Below are 17,155 nucleotides of genomic sequence, written 5' to 3'. Positions count from 1 at the left end.
TCTGTGCTGAGGAGGGCTTGTTGTTCCTTCAAGTGATTGCCGGGACTGTTGTGCATGAGGAATTGATGATATATCATAAAAAAAAGTTGTGAAATGCAAAACTGCAGAGCTATAAATAATGGTTATGTAATTACTCAAAGATACTGGCAGAAATAGCTCTGGGGAAATATCAGTGCAGGGTGAAAAAAGTAAGACATCAGATAATTTTTATCAGGACAGGCTTAAGTCTGAGAAGAAACAAGAGTTGTGTTGGAGTGCCTGGATGACTCAGCTAGTAAAACATGAGGCTCTTGATTTTGGGTTGTGAGCTTACTGGGGGAAAAAAAAAAAATAGAGTTAAGTTGAGTCCAATCTTGGCATTGTGATTCTTTTTAATCAGTTTCATCCTAGTGGATTTGTAGTCTTTCTCATTGTAGTTTTAACTTATAATTTCATAATGGCTAGTGTTCTATAATTTTTCCAGGCCTAATGACCATTAAAAATGTTCTTTAATGAAGATTTTGCTCAAATATGCTGCCATTTTATTTTTTCCCTTTTTCTATGATTTAAAAAAAATATTTTTCATTTATTCATTTGAGAAAGAGCACACAAGCAGGAGAAAATGCAGATGGAGAGGGAGAAGCAGACTCCCCACTGAGCTGGGAGTCAGACGTGGGGCTCAATCCTAGGATGTGGAGATCATGACCTGAGCTGAAGGCACCCTGATTTCTTTCATATATATTATTTCAGTTAGATGTTCACATATGTGTTTATACCATTGTGTTGCAATTTTTGATAAGCATTTTTTGAGCTATTCCAATGTTTTTAGGGTCATCTTTACTTTTACTAGCAATTCTTCAATACTCCAATGTTTTAGTTCATAGTCCTTTTATTCAGTTTTCTCTATTCAATTTAATGTTGAGGTTCTTTCCTCTGACTGAATTCTAACTAATAACAGATTCGTCCTGGCAGTAGTAGTAGGAAATAAACCCCTACGGATGGGATTTGGGAATTGGCTGACCAAGTCCTTGGGCTTGAATCAAGTGCTGAACGCCTAGCCAATAGGAAAGGGGATGCTTATGACCCAGGGCACGCAGTAACCTCGTAACGAATCTATTAGCTAGGGTTGACTATGATGAAGTAGCAACTGCAGCACACACCTGGGACCGAGTGGCTGCTGCAATGAGTATTAAGGCAGTCATGGTGACTACAAGGAGTTTGGGTTGGGAAGGATGTGAATTCACATTAAGGCTTACAAAGTGAAAATGGTGAGCTCAAGGACATTATCTCCCAGCCGAAGTCCCCATATGAGAAAGAGAGATTCTATGATAGCCCTAAAAGAAACTCTGACGTCTGGAGCTGCAGGATTCCTACTGCTGAAAATGAAAGCATTACATCGATAACTCACTAAGTTACAATGACCACTGAATACACAGTCTCACAATGTTTCTCATGTGAAAGGGCGCTGGCTGATGAAGTGCGATTCTGCATGCCGGAACACTGCATGCCGGAACACGGACATCTGGTTGGAAAAGAAAATGACAATTTGGATTCTAAGTTAACCTGAGTTTCTCTTACTAGGTGTCTGAAGAGACGAGCCTTCTTCTGCTAAAACTACCTGGGGCAGATAGCCTGTCAGCAATGCTAATTCTCTACAAGACTCATCACAACAACCTAAAACTAGTATCAACTCAACATGATTCAGGGAAATAAGAGGAAAGAATGGCTTGATTAAAAAAGAGACCCTCACAGACCCCAAACCTGCAACCGTCCTGACCTAGAGCCCACTGTGCTTTGGGACATGTAAATGCACCCCACAAGCTTGGCACAGCTACCAAGTTCTCCTCAAGAGAGCATGAAGCTGGGGTGCCTGGGTGGCTCAGTGGGTTAAGCCTCTGCCTTCAGCTCAGGTCATGATCTCAGGGTCCTGGGATCAAGCCCTGCATCGGGCTCTCTGCTCAGCAGGGAGCCTGCTTCTCCCCTTCTCTCTCTGCTTGCCTCTCTGTCTACTTGTGATCTCTGTCTATCAAATAAATAAATAAAATCTTAAAAAAAATAAAAAAGAGAGAGCATGAAGCTGAACTGAGCCCTCTGGTGTCCACCTGCAGGAAGGGAGATGTTCTCTGTCCTCAGTCTCTTCCCTGAAGCCATGCTGCTGGAGAAGGTCTCTTCTCTCCCAGACACCTCGGCTACACAGTTAGGATTAACTGAGGGAAGAGTAATGGGAGTTTGTAGATGTAGGGAAGGCACTGCCAGCCATCAGATATGGTGGAGCTCAGTGAAATGTTGCTGCATTCCACCCCTAAGCTAGGATGTTCCTGAGTAAGAACAGGACTCACAAAAACAAACTTGGCCAAATATCAGGTAGTTGTCTTAGGACCAGATACCCTGATTAACAAATGATGCTATCTTAAATATATCGTAAACCATCTGGTCATTACCTAAAAATTGTCCACATCAGGGTAAAGAACTTTGGGACCATCTTACCTCCCAGACACCCAAAATATAAGTATTTTTACTCATATAAAAATCATCACATTACAACACCTTCCAAGGACACTCCTTATTCCATTGGGAGTTATAGACATGACTGACAGTAACTAATGCCACAGATTTTTAACACTACTGGGTTGAATGCTCATTTTTCAGGAATATGTCTCCTCCACAAAAACTTATAAACTGAGGGACACAGGAATTTCAGCCCACCCAGAATACCATAACGGAAGGAAAAGAAAGGCTACAAATAGAATGAGGAACAGGATTTAGCAGGATTCATCGAGGAAATACTAAGCTTATAATAAATTACCTAATGACAGAGTTCCTAAGTGGAACTCCAATGCTGTTTACACACAGGACAAAAACGAAATAAAATTCTGATTAACCAATGCGCATCTTTCTACACTTGTTATGAACAGGCTTCCTAATGCAACTGAGACTCCGAGTGGCCCACCTGAAAGATTATTTAGGTCCATTAGTTACAAGAATGTCAGCTATACTCTGTGTTATCAAGTATGTGAAATACAAATTAAAAAATACGAGGCTTAAACTATGGAAAGAATCTAGATGCCCAACAACAGATGAATGGGTAAAGAAGATGTGGTATATATACACAATGGAATACTATGCAGCCATCAAAAGAAATGAAATCTAGCCATTTGCGACGACGTGGATGGAACTAAAGGGTATCATGCTTAGCGAAATAAGTCAATCAGAGAAAGACAACTATCATATGATCTCCCTGATATGAGGAAATGGAGATGCAACATGGGGGGGTTAAGGGGGTAGGAGAAGAATAAATGAAACAAGATGGGATTGGGAGGGAGACAAACCGTGACTCTTAATCTCACAAAACAAAGTGAGGGTTGCTGGGGGGAGGGGTGTAGGGAGAGGGTGGTGGGGTTATGGACATTGGGGAGGGTATGTGCTATGGTGAGTGCTGTGAAGTGTGTAAACCTGGCGATTCACAGTCCTGTACCCCTGGGGATAAAAATACAGGTAGGCAGAGAAGCAGGCAGAGAGAGAAGGGGAAGCAGGCTTCTCGCTGAGCAGAAAGCCTGATATGGGGCTTGATCCCAGGACCCTGAGACCAGGCGCCCCACATTATATGTTTATTTAAAAAAAAAAAGAAATGATATCCTGCCATTTGTGATGTGGGTGGAACTAGAGGGTATTATGCTTAGCGAAATAAGTCAATCACAGAAAGACAATTATCATATGAAGCAGGCTCCCCAACAAGCAAGGAGCCCGATGTGGGACTCGATCCCAGGACGCTGGGGTCATGAATCTGAGCCGAAAGCAGCCACTTAACCAAATGAGCCACCCAGGTGTCCCTAGTGTTTATAATCTTAAAACCAGTGACGTTAGGCTACAGAATTCAGGGGATCAAGGCCCCTGGCGCTGCTGCTGGGCCTGGAGAATAGACTTCCTTCACCATCAATAGCCCCTGTGAATAAGAGAACAAGACCATTTGCTCAAAAGCACTAAAGACTGTCAAACAACAACCAACAACAGCCCCCACTTCAGGCTCAAACAGTTCCCGCTTCAGGGTGACCCCACAAAACATCCTGGCATCCAGCTATAACTCAGGACCATGGCGCCCTGCAGTCTTTCCTTAAAGGCTTGGAGCAGCCATGCAAACTAGGCCAAAGATGCAGAGCTGTCTTCTGCCATCATACAGTCCCTTCTGAGGCACACAACTCTCTTCGCCCCTTCATGCCCACAAACACAGTTAATTTCAACACACACAGTGAACAGAATCCCCGAGATTAATGGTGGCTTAAAAAATATGATCTTTATTGTCGTACAGCAAGAGCAATGGGAGGCAGACTGTTCCTGAGTTGGTGATTTGGAGGCTGGGGAAATGCCTTCAGAGTTTCACAAGGACGATACACCCCTGATATGCCATCCTCCTTTTCAAATCACCAACGGTCCTCTAGGACAAAACTGGACGAGATCCATGCCCTCTCCTCAGAGAAGAAAAATGGGGAAGGAGTAAGTGCTGAGGCTGCTCACTAGTCCTCCAGCAATTGCCCTGACACGGATACGGCCCTGGGCAGGTTCAAAGACTGCAGTGCAGCTGCTACATACCTGGGATTTATGTCGATGTTTGAATGTATGAACGTCAACACAGGCAAATGGCACCTTCATGAGGGATTTCCTCCAGTGCTGTTACACTCATCAAATAAATACCTGCACAGTTAACATAGTTGTCCCATTTGAAATCTGGGAACTCCTATGACGTCAAGTCCTTCGGTGGAAGGCTTTCTCATTTTCAAGGCTTTTGTAAGGCCTTTCACGACTGTGAGTTCTCTGGAGTGCGGTGAGGTTAGCCTTTGGTTAGCCGTTTCCCACATTCTCCACACTCACGGGCCTTCATTGAGGGGGGACACCGTGGTGTTTTAGGAGTTTGGACTCATAGGTAAAGAATATCCCACATTCAGATACTCACAGAGCGTTTCAGTGTGAATATCTGAATGGTCACTGAAATGGAAGACCCAGTGAACGTTTCCCAAAGTCGCTGTCCTCCTAAAGCCTTTCTCCAGCGTGCACTTTTTGGTGCTTAATGAGGCTAGAACTATGGCTAAAGGATTTCCCACACTCCCTGCACTCATAAGGTCTTTCTCCAGTGTGAATTCTCCTGTGCTTAATGAGACTGGAGTTTTGAGTGAAGGATTTCCCACACTCAGTGCACTCATAAGGCCTTGATCCAGTGTGTACTCTCTGGTGTTTGAGGAGACTGGAACTGTAAGTAAAGAATTTCCCACATTCACTGCACTCATAAGGCCTTTCTCCAGTGTGAACTCTCCGATGTTGAAGCAGTGCAGAGCTTTGGCTAAAAGATTTCTCACATTCGCTGCACTTATAAGGCCTTTCTCCACTATGAACTCTACGGTGTTCGATGAGGCTGGAGTTTTGAGTAAAGGATTTTCCACATTCACTGCACTCATAGGGCCTTGATCCTGAGTGAACTCTCTGGTGTTTTATGAGACTGGAGTGGTAGGTAAAGAATTTTCCACATTCGCTGCACTCATAAGGTCTTTCTCCTGTGTGAACACTGCGGTGTTGAAGGAGCGCAGAGCTTTCGCTGAAGGATTTCCCACATTCACTACATTCATACGGCCGTTCTCCAGTGTGAATTCTCCGATGTTTAATGAGGTTAGATTTGTTGCTAAATAATTTGCCACATTCGTCACATTCATGAGGCCTTGCTCCAGTGTGAACTCTCCGGTGCTGAATGAGGCTAGAGCTCTGCCTAAATGACTTCCCGCATTCCCCACACTCATAAGGCTTTTCCCCAGTGTGCACTCTCCAGTGGTCACTGAGGCTGTAGCTCTTGCTAAAAGATTTCCCACATTCACTGCACATGAAGCATCTTTCTCTAGTGAGGTCTCTCTGGTGATGAGCAAGTATGTGTTTGCAACTGAAGTCCTTCGTGCCTTCTGGCCAGCTGCGTTGCAGTTTCTTTCCATGGGAGGACGCCCCATACTCAGTCCTCCTGTATGACGTCTCCCTGCTGGGGGGGGCCTGATGCTGGAGGAATCTCGAGGTGGCCAAGATGTCCCTCACAAACTCCCCACAGGAAAAGGGTTTCCCTAACACACAAAATTTGTAGTCCTTCCCAAAAGAGGCTCTGCCCGTGTTGCTTCTGAAGCATTTCTCTCCAGTGTGCTGCTCCTGGTGCGGAAGGTCTGCATCGAAATACAGCTGTCCCTTGTGTGCCCCAATACTGTAGAGATTCTGTCCACAAAGTGTTGCCTGGTGCTCACTGGACAGCAAAAGGTCTCTCAAGTCCTGGCCACACCCCTCAAGAGGATGGGCCTTCTGGGGAGACACAACTGCCCGGAGAGTCCTGATCCGTGACGCTCTTTGTTCAGAAACGCTCTGCTCAGGTGCCTTGTCATCCTTTGCTCCCTGCCTGTAGCCTGAAAGCAAGAAATGCTGGTGAAGTGCATGCTGCCTGTGGTGGGAGGGGGCAGCTACTATGCAAGCTCTAGATGTGTGTCTAGCAGACCCAGGAACCAGTGCTTGGGACGGTTTGCAGGACCAGGGAGATGGTGGAAGATGGGGCTGCTCAGCAGTAGCAGGCTCCAAAGAGCAGAGAATGCAAGAAGCCTCATGAGGCAAGCATGCACTATGTGACCCAGAGAACAGAAGTGGTCTGCAATTTACTTCTCTGCCAACAACTTTCCAAAGCAACTTATCTCCTGCTGACACACCTATTCCGTGCAGAAGGGTGCGTCAAGTCCCAAGGAAATAGGACTGTAACCTGGCAGGTGGTTTTCTGAACTGCTTACACGGGCAAACCTCATGGTGCAATAGCAGCCAGTGTGCAAAGTGCTGCAGATGACCTGGGAAAATGAGTGGGCTAGGGATCCCAGAAATGCGAGGTTAACCCCATGCCAGAAGGAAGAGTAGCAAGTAACAGAGTTGACAAATCGGCAAAGTGCCAAGAAAAGGGAGGAAAAGACAGAAATGAAATGTGGCCCCTGGCATCAGAATACTAGTCAAATAAATAGGCTTCTGGTCTGATGTGAACACAGCACTGACATCGTCTCCTCCAGGTACCACTCTGCAGCCTTTGTGTTGTATGTGCGTCAATGCACCTACCATGAACCACCCTGGGGTCTCCAATCCAACCCCACTCCCACAATCAGCAAGCCCACGACCACTTCATGATACAAATTCTAAGGAAAAGACAGTTGAGTAGCCATCAGTATCCCAGAACAACTCAGCACACGACAGCCCATGGCAAAGAGAACTAAATAGTCCCCAGAGAAGTCTGGAGGAGAGTTTCATGAGAATAGCCCATGGTCCATAGACATAATAATTTTGTCAGAGACAGCAAGTCTTGGCACAGGGAGGCAAGAGGAAGCCTCAGCAGAGAAAGGAAACAGACGTGGAGCAAGCAGGTAACTTGCATCAAGACAAAGTCACCCAGTCAGGGAAAGGGCAAGTAAGGGGATATCCATTGGGTTCACTGCAAGACTCCTGACCCTGATTCCTTCCCTGAAATTCAGCAGGAAAGCTGCTGCGGGGGCTGTTCAAGGAAGAAGGGTGGTGCACTGACCTCAGCCTTACCAACCACAGCACCTGCCCCTGGAATTGGGGAAGGAACCAGTGGCTCATGGTTCCTATGTCAAGATAGACTGCTCTTGGGGACCAAGGGAATGTCAGAGACTAGCTCAGGCCACAGGGATGGGGTTGAGTGTCTTACCCAAGGAGGTTATAAGTGCCAAGTTCTCCAGCATCACATCCTGGTACAGACATCTCTGAGCCTCATCAAGGAGACCCCATTCCTCCCAGGAGAAGTACACGGCCACGTCTTCAAAGGTCACCCTGCCCTGGCAGGATGGGGACAGATGAAACCACAGAAAGATCCTCTCCCATATCCCTTTTCCCACCCACATCTACCCTATGCCCATCCTCCCCTGATCATCCCAGCTGAGAGGAAAAACCACACCCAGTGCCTGGGTGCCGTGATGCCACTGTCTCCTTGTGGGGCCGCAGATCAGAGGGTCCTGCTGACACAAGAAGACACAGGTAGATGAGTGAATACCTAAATTGTGGACCTGGCACAGAGGGATCCTCCTGGCCATCTGGGTTATTCTGCTGAAAACCAGGGCCCTGGCATCAATGAGGCATACTCCCTCCCCAAGTACACATCATTCTCAAGCCTGAATTCCACAGCCACATGCCTATGGTCACCACACCTCATTGTCCCGCACCACAGAAATCTCTCTGGGCTCCCCCACACGTCACTGGTATTTTTATCACCTCCTCTTCACCCCACTGCTGAGGGCAGGAGTCCCACCTTAGGGTTATGGGGATGGTCAACACATGACACCTGACCATGGACAGAGGAGATGGACAACACTTGAGTAATCACAGATATTCACAGCCTGGGAGAGGGACACCACACCCCACACAGGTCCAGATGGAATGACACTCTGAAAAAGAGTGAATAACCAGGAGCTTTAGAATGCAAGCTTCATAAGATTAAGAGGGTGAGGTGCCTCCTGGCTCCAGTAAGAGGATGGGACTGGCTTGTCTGAGTAACTCCATGGGCTGGCAGGGCACTGAAACCCATCCAAAGGGATAAGCAGGAAATGCACCTTTGATGAAAAGGTTGTTTAATTAGTAGGAGGCCTTCCCAACAGCAGAAGAATGGGGAGGAGAACTTAGACCCAGGCCTTGAGTTACTGCACCTTGCACCAGACAAGGTCCTCCTCCACCTGTGCTGCACGTGACCACTCAGCAATCACCATCTTCCTCTGTCCATCCGACCCTCTTCCAAAGCAAGGCTCCTTGGTGGCCTACCCTAGGCTTAGTGACTCTCACAGATGATCACATCAGCACATACACGTGACCTTATTCCTCCAGGATGAGACACCCCAAGCCCTACCAGTCCTCACAAAACCCTAGTGGAGTTCAGAGTGGAGAAGCACCAGCAGCACAGGCCTGAGTATCATCATGTCCTCTGAGCTTCTGTGTCCCTCTCATGTCTACTCCTCCACTGAAAACCTTGGCCACCTGCCCAAGTATCCTGTTCCTGACGCACTCTCCCTTCATAGCCACTCACTCAGTATCCAGTCCTGGTCCTCCTTCCTCCCCCAACTTCCTGGCACCGTAACACCTTTACCACCACAACCAGAAGACTCACAACTTCTCACAACTGGGACCCATAGCTCACTCACCTGGGCGCACACAGTAGCCATGATGTTTTTAGATGTTTCCTTTCTGAACCACTCCACAGAGTTCCAGACTGGTGTGTCTGGCTGTTCACTCAACGCATCCACTCAGAGCTCTCCAGAACATCTCCTACCAACATCACTCACACTACCAACTCCCTCATCTCGGTCAATGAAGCTTCCATTCTTACAGCTGCAGATACAAAAACCCTACAGATATCCCTGAAGCCTCCCTTTCATTCTGTCTCGGTCCACATTAGCAAATCAGTGGTCACTTTTTCAAAACACATATCCAGAATCCAGTGACACCTAAGCCAGCACTCTGGGCCAGTAACCCTCACCTAGACTCTGACAGCAGCTTCCACCCCAATCTTCCTGCCTCCTCCCGCAGCCTGCAGTCTACACTCCTTGCCACAGCGGGATGGATCCTATGAAGACCTTGGTAACATCAGATAGCTGCCCACACCCAAGCCTCGCAAGACCACCGGAGGACACGCCCAACTTCTCAGGCAGTCACTCCAGGCCTGACTGGGGTCCCCTGCTCTTTGCTCTCACTCGCCAGAAAACAGAACGGTGCGTTCCGAACAGGTGCAGCTGAGTGTTAACTTGGGCGTGTGCACACTCTGCTACCAGTCCCCGCATAGCCGTGCACGCACACTGGTTGCTGGAAACGGAAACCCCTTCACAGAACTCCTGGCGCGGGGCTGGGGTTTCCCCAGGGTCCCCAGACTCAAAACTTGGGGAATGGCACTTAAGAGTCCCGGGACACAACAGTCAGAAGACAGGCAGATGGGGGTCGGGTCAGGCCACCTCCCACTCGTTCGTGTTGCCTCTGTAAGCGCCTCTGCAGCCGCGGGAACTGGGGAGAGCCCAGCCTTAGACCAACAAGACCACGGCGGGATCAAAGCTCCCTGTACCCTTGCCCGACCCTGAAGACTGGGGAGGCGGCAGCTCAAGCTCCGCGCCTCAGGACTCAACGTCGCCCCTCACGACGTGTCCCCCACCGGAGCCCGCTCCCGCACGCAGCCCGCCGGCGCTCTCACACACGCCCGGACACCCCCGACTCCCTGTCCCGGACACCTGGGGCCTGGGCCGCAGGGCCGCGAGCAGGCGCCCCGAGCTCGGGCTTTCGGGGTCTGGGTGGGGGGCGGCGGGGAGGTCCCAGGGGACGAGCGCTTACCCGAGCCGGGTCCCTGGGCGCGGCCGCCGCCATCGGACTCGGTGGGCGGAGCGGACACGGGGCCGGTGGTCCCGGTCTCTGCTCCGGCGAGGGGCAGCCCGGGCCGCGTTGCCGAGCTGTGGATCCCCGAACGTGCAGCGCGGACAGGGCCTCCTCTCGCCGCTTCTCGGTCGCGTTAAGTCAGTATGGACGCAGAAAGCCGGACTCTCTCACCGGGAGCGCAAAACCGATAGCAGCTGTCATGGCCACCTTGCGCAGACAGCCGGAAGTTCCACCCACGCGGTACGCGCACGCGCGGAAGAGCCCTTCTGAAGCGCTCATTGGACAGCGACGCTGTCGCTTGGCTCCGGGCATGCTGGGCGGAGTAGTCCCCGCGGCCCTGCGGCCGGGAGTCGGGGAGTCGGCGACGTCCTGCGGCAAAGGGCTGGCGTCTAGTGGGAGTGGTGTTGGGAAAAGGCCGATGGTGCGGCTTCGCTTTTTTTTTTTTTTGAGAGCACGTGATCGTGTTTCTTTGCAGTGCTCTCTGCAGCCGACCACCCAAGTGTGTGCTGACATTTCGGACCCAGCGAAGTCATTAGAATCCTGGAGGCTAAGGATGTCTCTCTGGATCCTCTCAAAGGCCGCAAACCAAACAGACACATCCTTCATAGAGTCGGTCAAACACTGGTATGTCCACGCCTAGTGGAAGCTAATAAACATTATCTTTTTTCAATTAGTGTCTCATAATGGTACACAGACTGCTGTGTACCCCCCCCCCCCCCTTTCCAGATCGCCTTTCCCAGACACCACCATACCCGGGCTCACCCTCACTGTGATGGCACTGAGGGCCTTGGACAGAGTTCACACTTCCTCCCCACTTGCACATCACTCTTCCTGCCACACCTGTCACAACTGCACTCCCACAGCCACAGCCCCTTCCTGTCCTACTTCATAATCATCTCTGCCTCTCTGTTACTCAGCATATGCTGCCTAGGAAATGTGTGGCTGATTCAAACAGGACCAAGTACTATCCCAGACTCTGATTTCCCCGCGACAGAGGAAGCCTTGTCCTAATATAGTCTCCCTCCCTGTAGAGGGAACTCTACAGACACACGCACACTTCCCCTTTTCTGAGGGCCCCCACTCTTTTCATGAGAACCTAATGCTGATGGGCTCTCTTGAGGATTATCTCATTCAACAGCCCCAAAACCAGACAGTGTGGACGGGCTATGATTCCAATTTTCAAAGGAGGGATCTATCTCTCAGAGAGGGTAAGGGACTTCCCCAAGGCTGCTCAGCTGTTACACCACTGAACTGGAGACAGTTAGGTTTACACTGCCCCGGACCCACTCACCTTGCTCCCTTCTGTTCTTCTCCAGCGGAAATTTCCCTGGACTTGGGCCAGGATTCCCAAATACCTCACCTGCCAGACTGTCTATGAATCCTGGGACCACCAAGTAACCCCACCCCAACATCTCCACCTGAGGCTCTCCACATCATCAGTGTCACCTTAGACCATCTGTCCCCTCACTACTATTGGCAATAGTTCTCCCCACGGAGGAGGAAACCTAAATATGGCTCCTGGGTGGCCCCTCCACTCTGTGCCCCCATACTAACCTGTCACCCAGTTATCACTGTCACTGTTACAGTGTGAGGCCCTGAAGGACTGAGAGTAGCCACTGAGACCCTCACATATCCCTGCTGGCAGCTATTGCAGGAGATCTTAGTGCTTACACCACTTCCTCACCAGTCTTGGTAAATTGCAAATTGTTCAAACAATGGCTGCTAACCTGCTAGAAATTTTCCATTGCTCCCATAAAGCCTGTAAACCTCCCACCTTCCTCTCCCAATCAGACAGGCTTCTCGGCCCTGGAGACAAGCATTACTGTGTAAAGACTTCTAGGCTCCAACTTGCCCCCCCACAACCTGTCAATCTTTAAACCTGTCTGAGCTTCCAGGCTGTACCAAGGTATGCACCCAACTTTCTGCTCTGACTCCCACCAGCCCATCATCAAATATGCAGAGATGGGATAAGTTGTTTTCTCCAGGCCAGACTATCTCCACCCATTCCCCTTGGTCCTTGGAGACTGTGCAATTCTGTGTGCTGTTTGGGCATCCATATTGCATGCCTGTCTCATTAGTCTCTGTATTTGTGCATTTGTGTTGCTGCATTTGTGTTGCCAGGCCGTGGTGAGGTCTGGAAGGGTCCCCAGTGCAGGAGCTTCTGTCCCCATGGAGTTGGGGGTGTGTCACTATCCTGGTGCGAGGCTGTTCACCAAGTTCTCCAAACTCTGTGTGGTATGCCTGATCATTAACCCAATCTCTATCTCCTCTTCACTTCATGGAGGGTGGGGCTGAAAGTTCTAAGCTCATGATTTGGTCTTCCTGGGACCAGTCCCCATCCTGAAGCTATCCAGGAACTGCCTCACTGAAACAGAAGACATTCCTATCACCCAGGAAGTTCCAGATGACTTAGGGGTTCTGTATCAGGAACCAGTTAGAAGACCAAGTATTAAAACAAAAGATGTTTCTAGTGCTCTCATCACTTAAGAAATTACAAGGGCGTTAGGAGCTCTGTGCCTGGAACTAGGGACAGAGACCGACATATATATTTGCTGTTATTTCACAACCTGCCTCACAGAGGTCTTTCCAAACAAAAGCTTTCCCTTGTACCAAGAGGTATGTGCAAGAATATTCACAGTAGCAACCCCCTGGAGACAAACCAGGAAAGAGGACAGATAAATGTTCCTCTCCACACTGTGGAGCATTATCTGCAGCCCCATAGTCCTCTTATGGAAGCAGTGAGAGAAATGTCACAATTTACCCCATAGAATACCCCCTTCTGTGATTCAAGCCATTTTCATATGGTACCTTCCAATTTGTCAGTGTAATTGAGCCCAGTTTCCTAGCAGAAACCAACTCACAAATACATTCCAAGTAACCAGCACAAGTGCTGTTGCCCCAGCTGTGCACAGAATCTTTCCATTTCTTCCAAACTGCCCTTTCAAAGTAGTTCTGCAAATAAGCTCCTCATTCCCCCATACCTGCCATCTCTGGAAGAAATGAGCGGAAATCATTTGACCTTTCATGGTGTTTGTCAATAAAATAGCATTCTGAGACTTGTGGTCATGAATCATATCAGGTCCGGTTTAGCTGTTAATGTTTCCAGTGTATTACAGAGATGTAACATGTGAATATAAATGTTCCCTTTTACAGGCTAAGGCCTATTTCAGGTTTCTGCCTCTGCTTTCCACCTTTTCACACTCATATGGCCCAGTAAAGACAAAGGGTGAGGACAGAGGACAGGGGAGCAGGAGGGAAAGCATCCCTTGACCACTGGGAGCAGCTCTTCGTGTCCTGTGGTTGAACGTTGCTGGGTTTTAGCAATAAGCACCAACATTACACATTCGTGCATTCATGCTGTGGACTCTTTGTTGGCTACCTGAAATATGTCAGCCACCTTTCTAGGCACGTGAGATGCTCTAGCGAACAAACTGAGAAATTCCCCCCCCCCCCCCCCACATTTTAGTGAAGACAGTACACGGACAATATAATCAGGAAATGACACGTTCTAAACAGGGAAGTGCCATGGAAATACACGCATTTGCATTCGTATTTCTACATCATTCCACTGGGGCTGCACCTGAGGAAGCTCCTGGTGTGGAAGGAAGTCCTCCGGAGGCCCTCTTCTGGTGAGTCTTCAGGTGGCGGTGGTAGGTGGACGACTGGCGGTAGCTTCTGCGGCAGAGGGAGCACTCGTAGGGCTTCTCTCCTGTGTGGATTCTCTCATGCGCCAGAAGGTTGGTTTTGTGGCTGAAGGATTTTTCACACATGCTGCACGGGAAAGGCTTCTCTCCTGCATGAATCTTCTGATGCACGTGTAGGTCTGACGCTTGGAAGAAGCCTTTGTCACACTCAGCACAAGTAAATGTCCTCTCGTTATTGTGTCTTCTCTGATGGGCTTGTAGCTGAGAGAGATACCTGAAGAACCTGGGACACTTTTCACATCTGTATGAGTTTAGGGTTTCACGGCGTCCTCCTTGCTGTTTCCCACATGTGGATTTCCCCTCAGTTCTCTGGTGGGTAGGAACAGGCTCAGGGGTGACCTGGACCGGCTGAGAGAGAAACCCTGGTCCCCCCTCCATAAGGACCTCTTGATAGGAGGGTCCTTCCAGGGCCCCTTCCTGGGACCCGGCTGTGCCTAGAGCTGCTCTTCTGGAGCTAAGTGGATTCTTCAAAGAAACACTGTCCTCTTCCTGGATAATGAGCAGGGAAGGTATTTCACTGCTTTGACTGGTAAGACTGTCATTTATGTGATAAATGTTGTCACCATTTTCTTTAGCTTTCTCTCCTGTGGGGAATAAAGTGACTCGGTGAAGTCGTGCCCAAGAAGGAGCCGCATGAATCCCTCTGGTACCTCGGCTTACTCCACTCACCTTGTCCTGTTTCCAGGGAAGTATTTTGGGGAGTCCAGGAAGGTGTCCCCATGTTCTCTTCTGTTGAGGTCCCTGCTGACAACTGTTTCATGAAATAAACAATGACTTCTCTTAAGGGTATATTCTCAGAAAAGAGGGCTTCTTGTCCCTGCATGTGGATGTGGACCTGTAAAAAAACAAACAAACCACCTCATCACTATGGTTTATGGATCTGTGGAGTGACAGAAGCCTTTGTAGAAGACCTTCCCTCATGCGGCTTTCCCAAGATGCCACTACCGCATGCTGCCACATCCACTATTCTGCCCTTACCCCTGCTGGCCTTAAAGTTCGCGGTAATTTCTAATTAGTGTGTCATTTTCAATGAGAAAAGATGAATACTCAAGATTTCTGAGGGAAGAATGAGCTTGTGTTAAGGCATTTCTCCCCATTCTTGAGGTTTCTGCTCTACTGTCAGTTTCTTAGTGAGTCCTCCTACCATCTCACTGGTTAAAATCAATTAATATGTTGGCTCTTCTATGTCCTACTGAACAGATGCCTATAAAACATCTGCTCTCAGTTTGCTTAATTAGCATGGCAAAGGGTCTCTTTGGTGAGAACTAGTGAGTGGGTCTACAATAACTCTTCCTTCTCTACTCCCGGGCAATTACAACAGGCTGTACTTAATCCTTACAGACCTCTGACCCTCACGCCAGGAGCTGAAACCCTCTACTCACTAATCCAGGTGGCTTCATGCCATCGTCAGTCAGATCTTCCATGAATTTCTCCAGGTTTCTGCCACTGGCATTCCATTTCTCTTTCAACATGGCCCTATCACTGCAGTGGCCATTGATCATAAACTGTTCCAGGACCAAACGAGAAATAATTTCATCCTTGCTGTGTTTTTCTGGCTGCAGCCATGAGTGAAATAACTTATAGAGATTTTGCAGTTCCTGCCTTGCACATGAGTTATTACTGTTTTGTAATAAACTGAGCTGAGTCCTCGGGAACTCACAGATCTCCTCTTCCTCCTGAATAACTTGTCCTTGACAGGGTTTATGCTCTAGGTTTTCTGACCCAGGATCATTCCTAGATGGTTCTCCCTGAAATGAGATTCTGAGGTCTAAAGCCATTCTTAACAGGAATTCTCAGAGAGATTCAACTTTAGATATTTAGTTCCTCCTGATTTGTTTCTCTGGAAGTCTGTTGCACCAGCTCATTGGTACCTAAAGAGTGCAAGAAATAGAAGAGATACAGAACTAATTACAGCACAGGCATAATTTTAAAAATTCAGTTTCAGATAAGTTCATGCATAAATTCTACTAGATATGTAAGAAAGAATGCTAATCTTACACAAACTCTCCCAGAGCATAAAAAGTGGGAACAGGAGCACCTGGGTGGCTCAGTGGGTTAAAGCCTCTGCCTTCGGCTCAGGTCATGATCCCAGGGTCCTGGGATTGAGCCCCGCATCAGGATCTCTGCTCAGCAGGGAGCCTGCTTCCTTCTCTCTCTCTGCCTGCCTCTCTGGCTACTTGTGATCTCTGTCTGTCAAATAAATAAAATCTTTAAAAAAAAAAGTGGGAACACTCCCCCTTTAATGAGTTCAGCAACTCCCTAATAATAAAAGTTTATAAGTACATTAAAGAAAGGTACACTACAGGTCAAGATCTCTCACAAATGGTAGGTGTAGAAATGGAAAGCAAAACATTTGCAAATCAAATCCAGTGACATATATAGAAAATAATAAATCACAAAACAAGTGGAGTTTACTTTCTTTTTTTTTTAAGTTTTTAAAAAATTTATTTATTTGAGAGAGAGCACATGCACAGGGAGTGGGAGAGGAAAGGCTCCCACCGAGCAGGGTGCCCAATGCAGGGCTTGATCTGGGATCATGACTTGAGTGGAGGGCAAACATTTAGCCTACTGAGCCACTCAGGTGCCCCAATTGGGGTTGACTTTCAAAATGAAAAGTTGGGTTAAAATTAAAAAGTCAATCACCACATGAATAGAGTTTAGAAAAACACAATATAATCATCTCCTTGGATACATTAAAGGTGTTTAATGAAAGTCGGTGTTCATTACCAAAAGATATTAGTAAACTAGGGATAATGAGAACTTCCTTGATGTCATAAAGTATACGAAATATACCCAAACTCATCCTTAAATGTTTTCCCCTTAAAACTGAGAGATGGATGGCCACTGCCAATTCTATGCAACATTGGACTATTCTTTAGTCAGTAAAAAAAGGCAAGAAAATATACCAAATATCATTATTTTATACACGTCCTGATTTTGTTTCCAAGAAAGTATCAAACATTCTACAAATATTAGGCAAGGTGAATTTTTGCAAGATGTCTGATACAAGACCAATTTGCCAAAATCATTTGGATTATATTATGACACTAGCAGCTGAAAAT

General features: G+C 47.9%; 2 protein-coding genes across 3 annotated transcripts; both read right to left on the bottom strand.

Annotated features, from left to right (window-relative positions):
* Positions 1 to 3,714: 3,714 nt before the first annotated feature.
* On the bottom strand, positions 3,715 to 10,595 carry LOC123931891 (zinc finger protein 154-like). 2 transcript variants are annotated; one of them, XM_045989563.1, is made up of 3 exons: positions 10,348 to 10,595; positions 7,694 to 7,820; positions 3,715 to 6,401 (listed from the first exon to the last, which is right to left on the bottom strand). In XM_045989563.1, the coding sequence occupies exons 1-3, from the start codon at positions 10,378 to 10,380 to the stop codon at positions 5,005 to 5,007; spliced, it is 1,557 nt and encodes a 518-aa protein (XP_045845519.1). In that variant the 5' UTR covers positions 10,381 to 10,595; the 3' UTR covers positions 3,715 to 5,004. The 2 variants fall into 2 exon arrangements, with proteins under 2 accessions (XP_045845519.1, XP_045845520.1); XM_045989564.1 differs by having other exon boundaries at positions 7,694 to 7,815.
* Positions 10,528 to 15,871, bottom strand: ZSCAN4 (zinc finger and SCAN domain containing 4). The gene is made up of 4 exons (XM_045986837.1): positions 15,476 to 15,871; positions 14,763 to 14,928; positions 13,970 to 14,677; positions 10,528 to 10,778 (listed from the first exon to the last, which is right to left on the bottom strand). Exons 1-4 carry the CDS (start codon positions 15,869 to 15,871, stop codon positions 10,528 to 10,530), a joined length of 1,521 nt encoding a protein of 506 aa, XP_045842793.1.
* Between the last annotated feature and the right edge of the window lie 1,284 nt (positions 15,872 to 17,155).

This window comes from Meles meles, chromosome 19 (genome assembly GCF_922984935.1).
Source record: "Meles meles chromosome 19, mMelMel3.1 paternal haplotype, whole genome shotgun sequence".
In the NCBI taxonomy this organism is placed as follows: Eukaryota; Metazoa; Chordata; class Mammalia; order Carnivora; family Mustelidae; genus Meles; species Meles meles.
The sequence above is the reverse complement of the archived record's forward strand: the minus strand, read 5'-3'. Positions and strand labels throughout refer to the sequence as shown.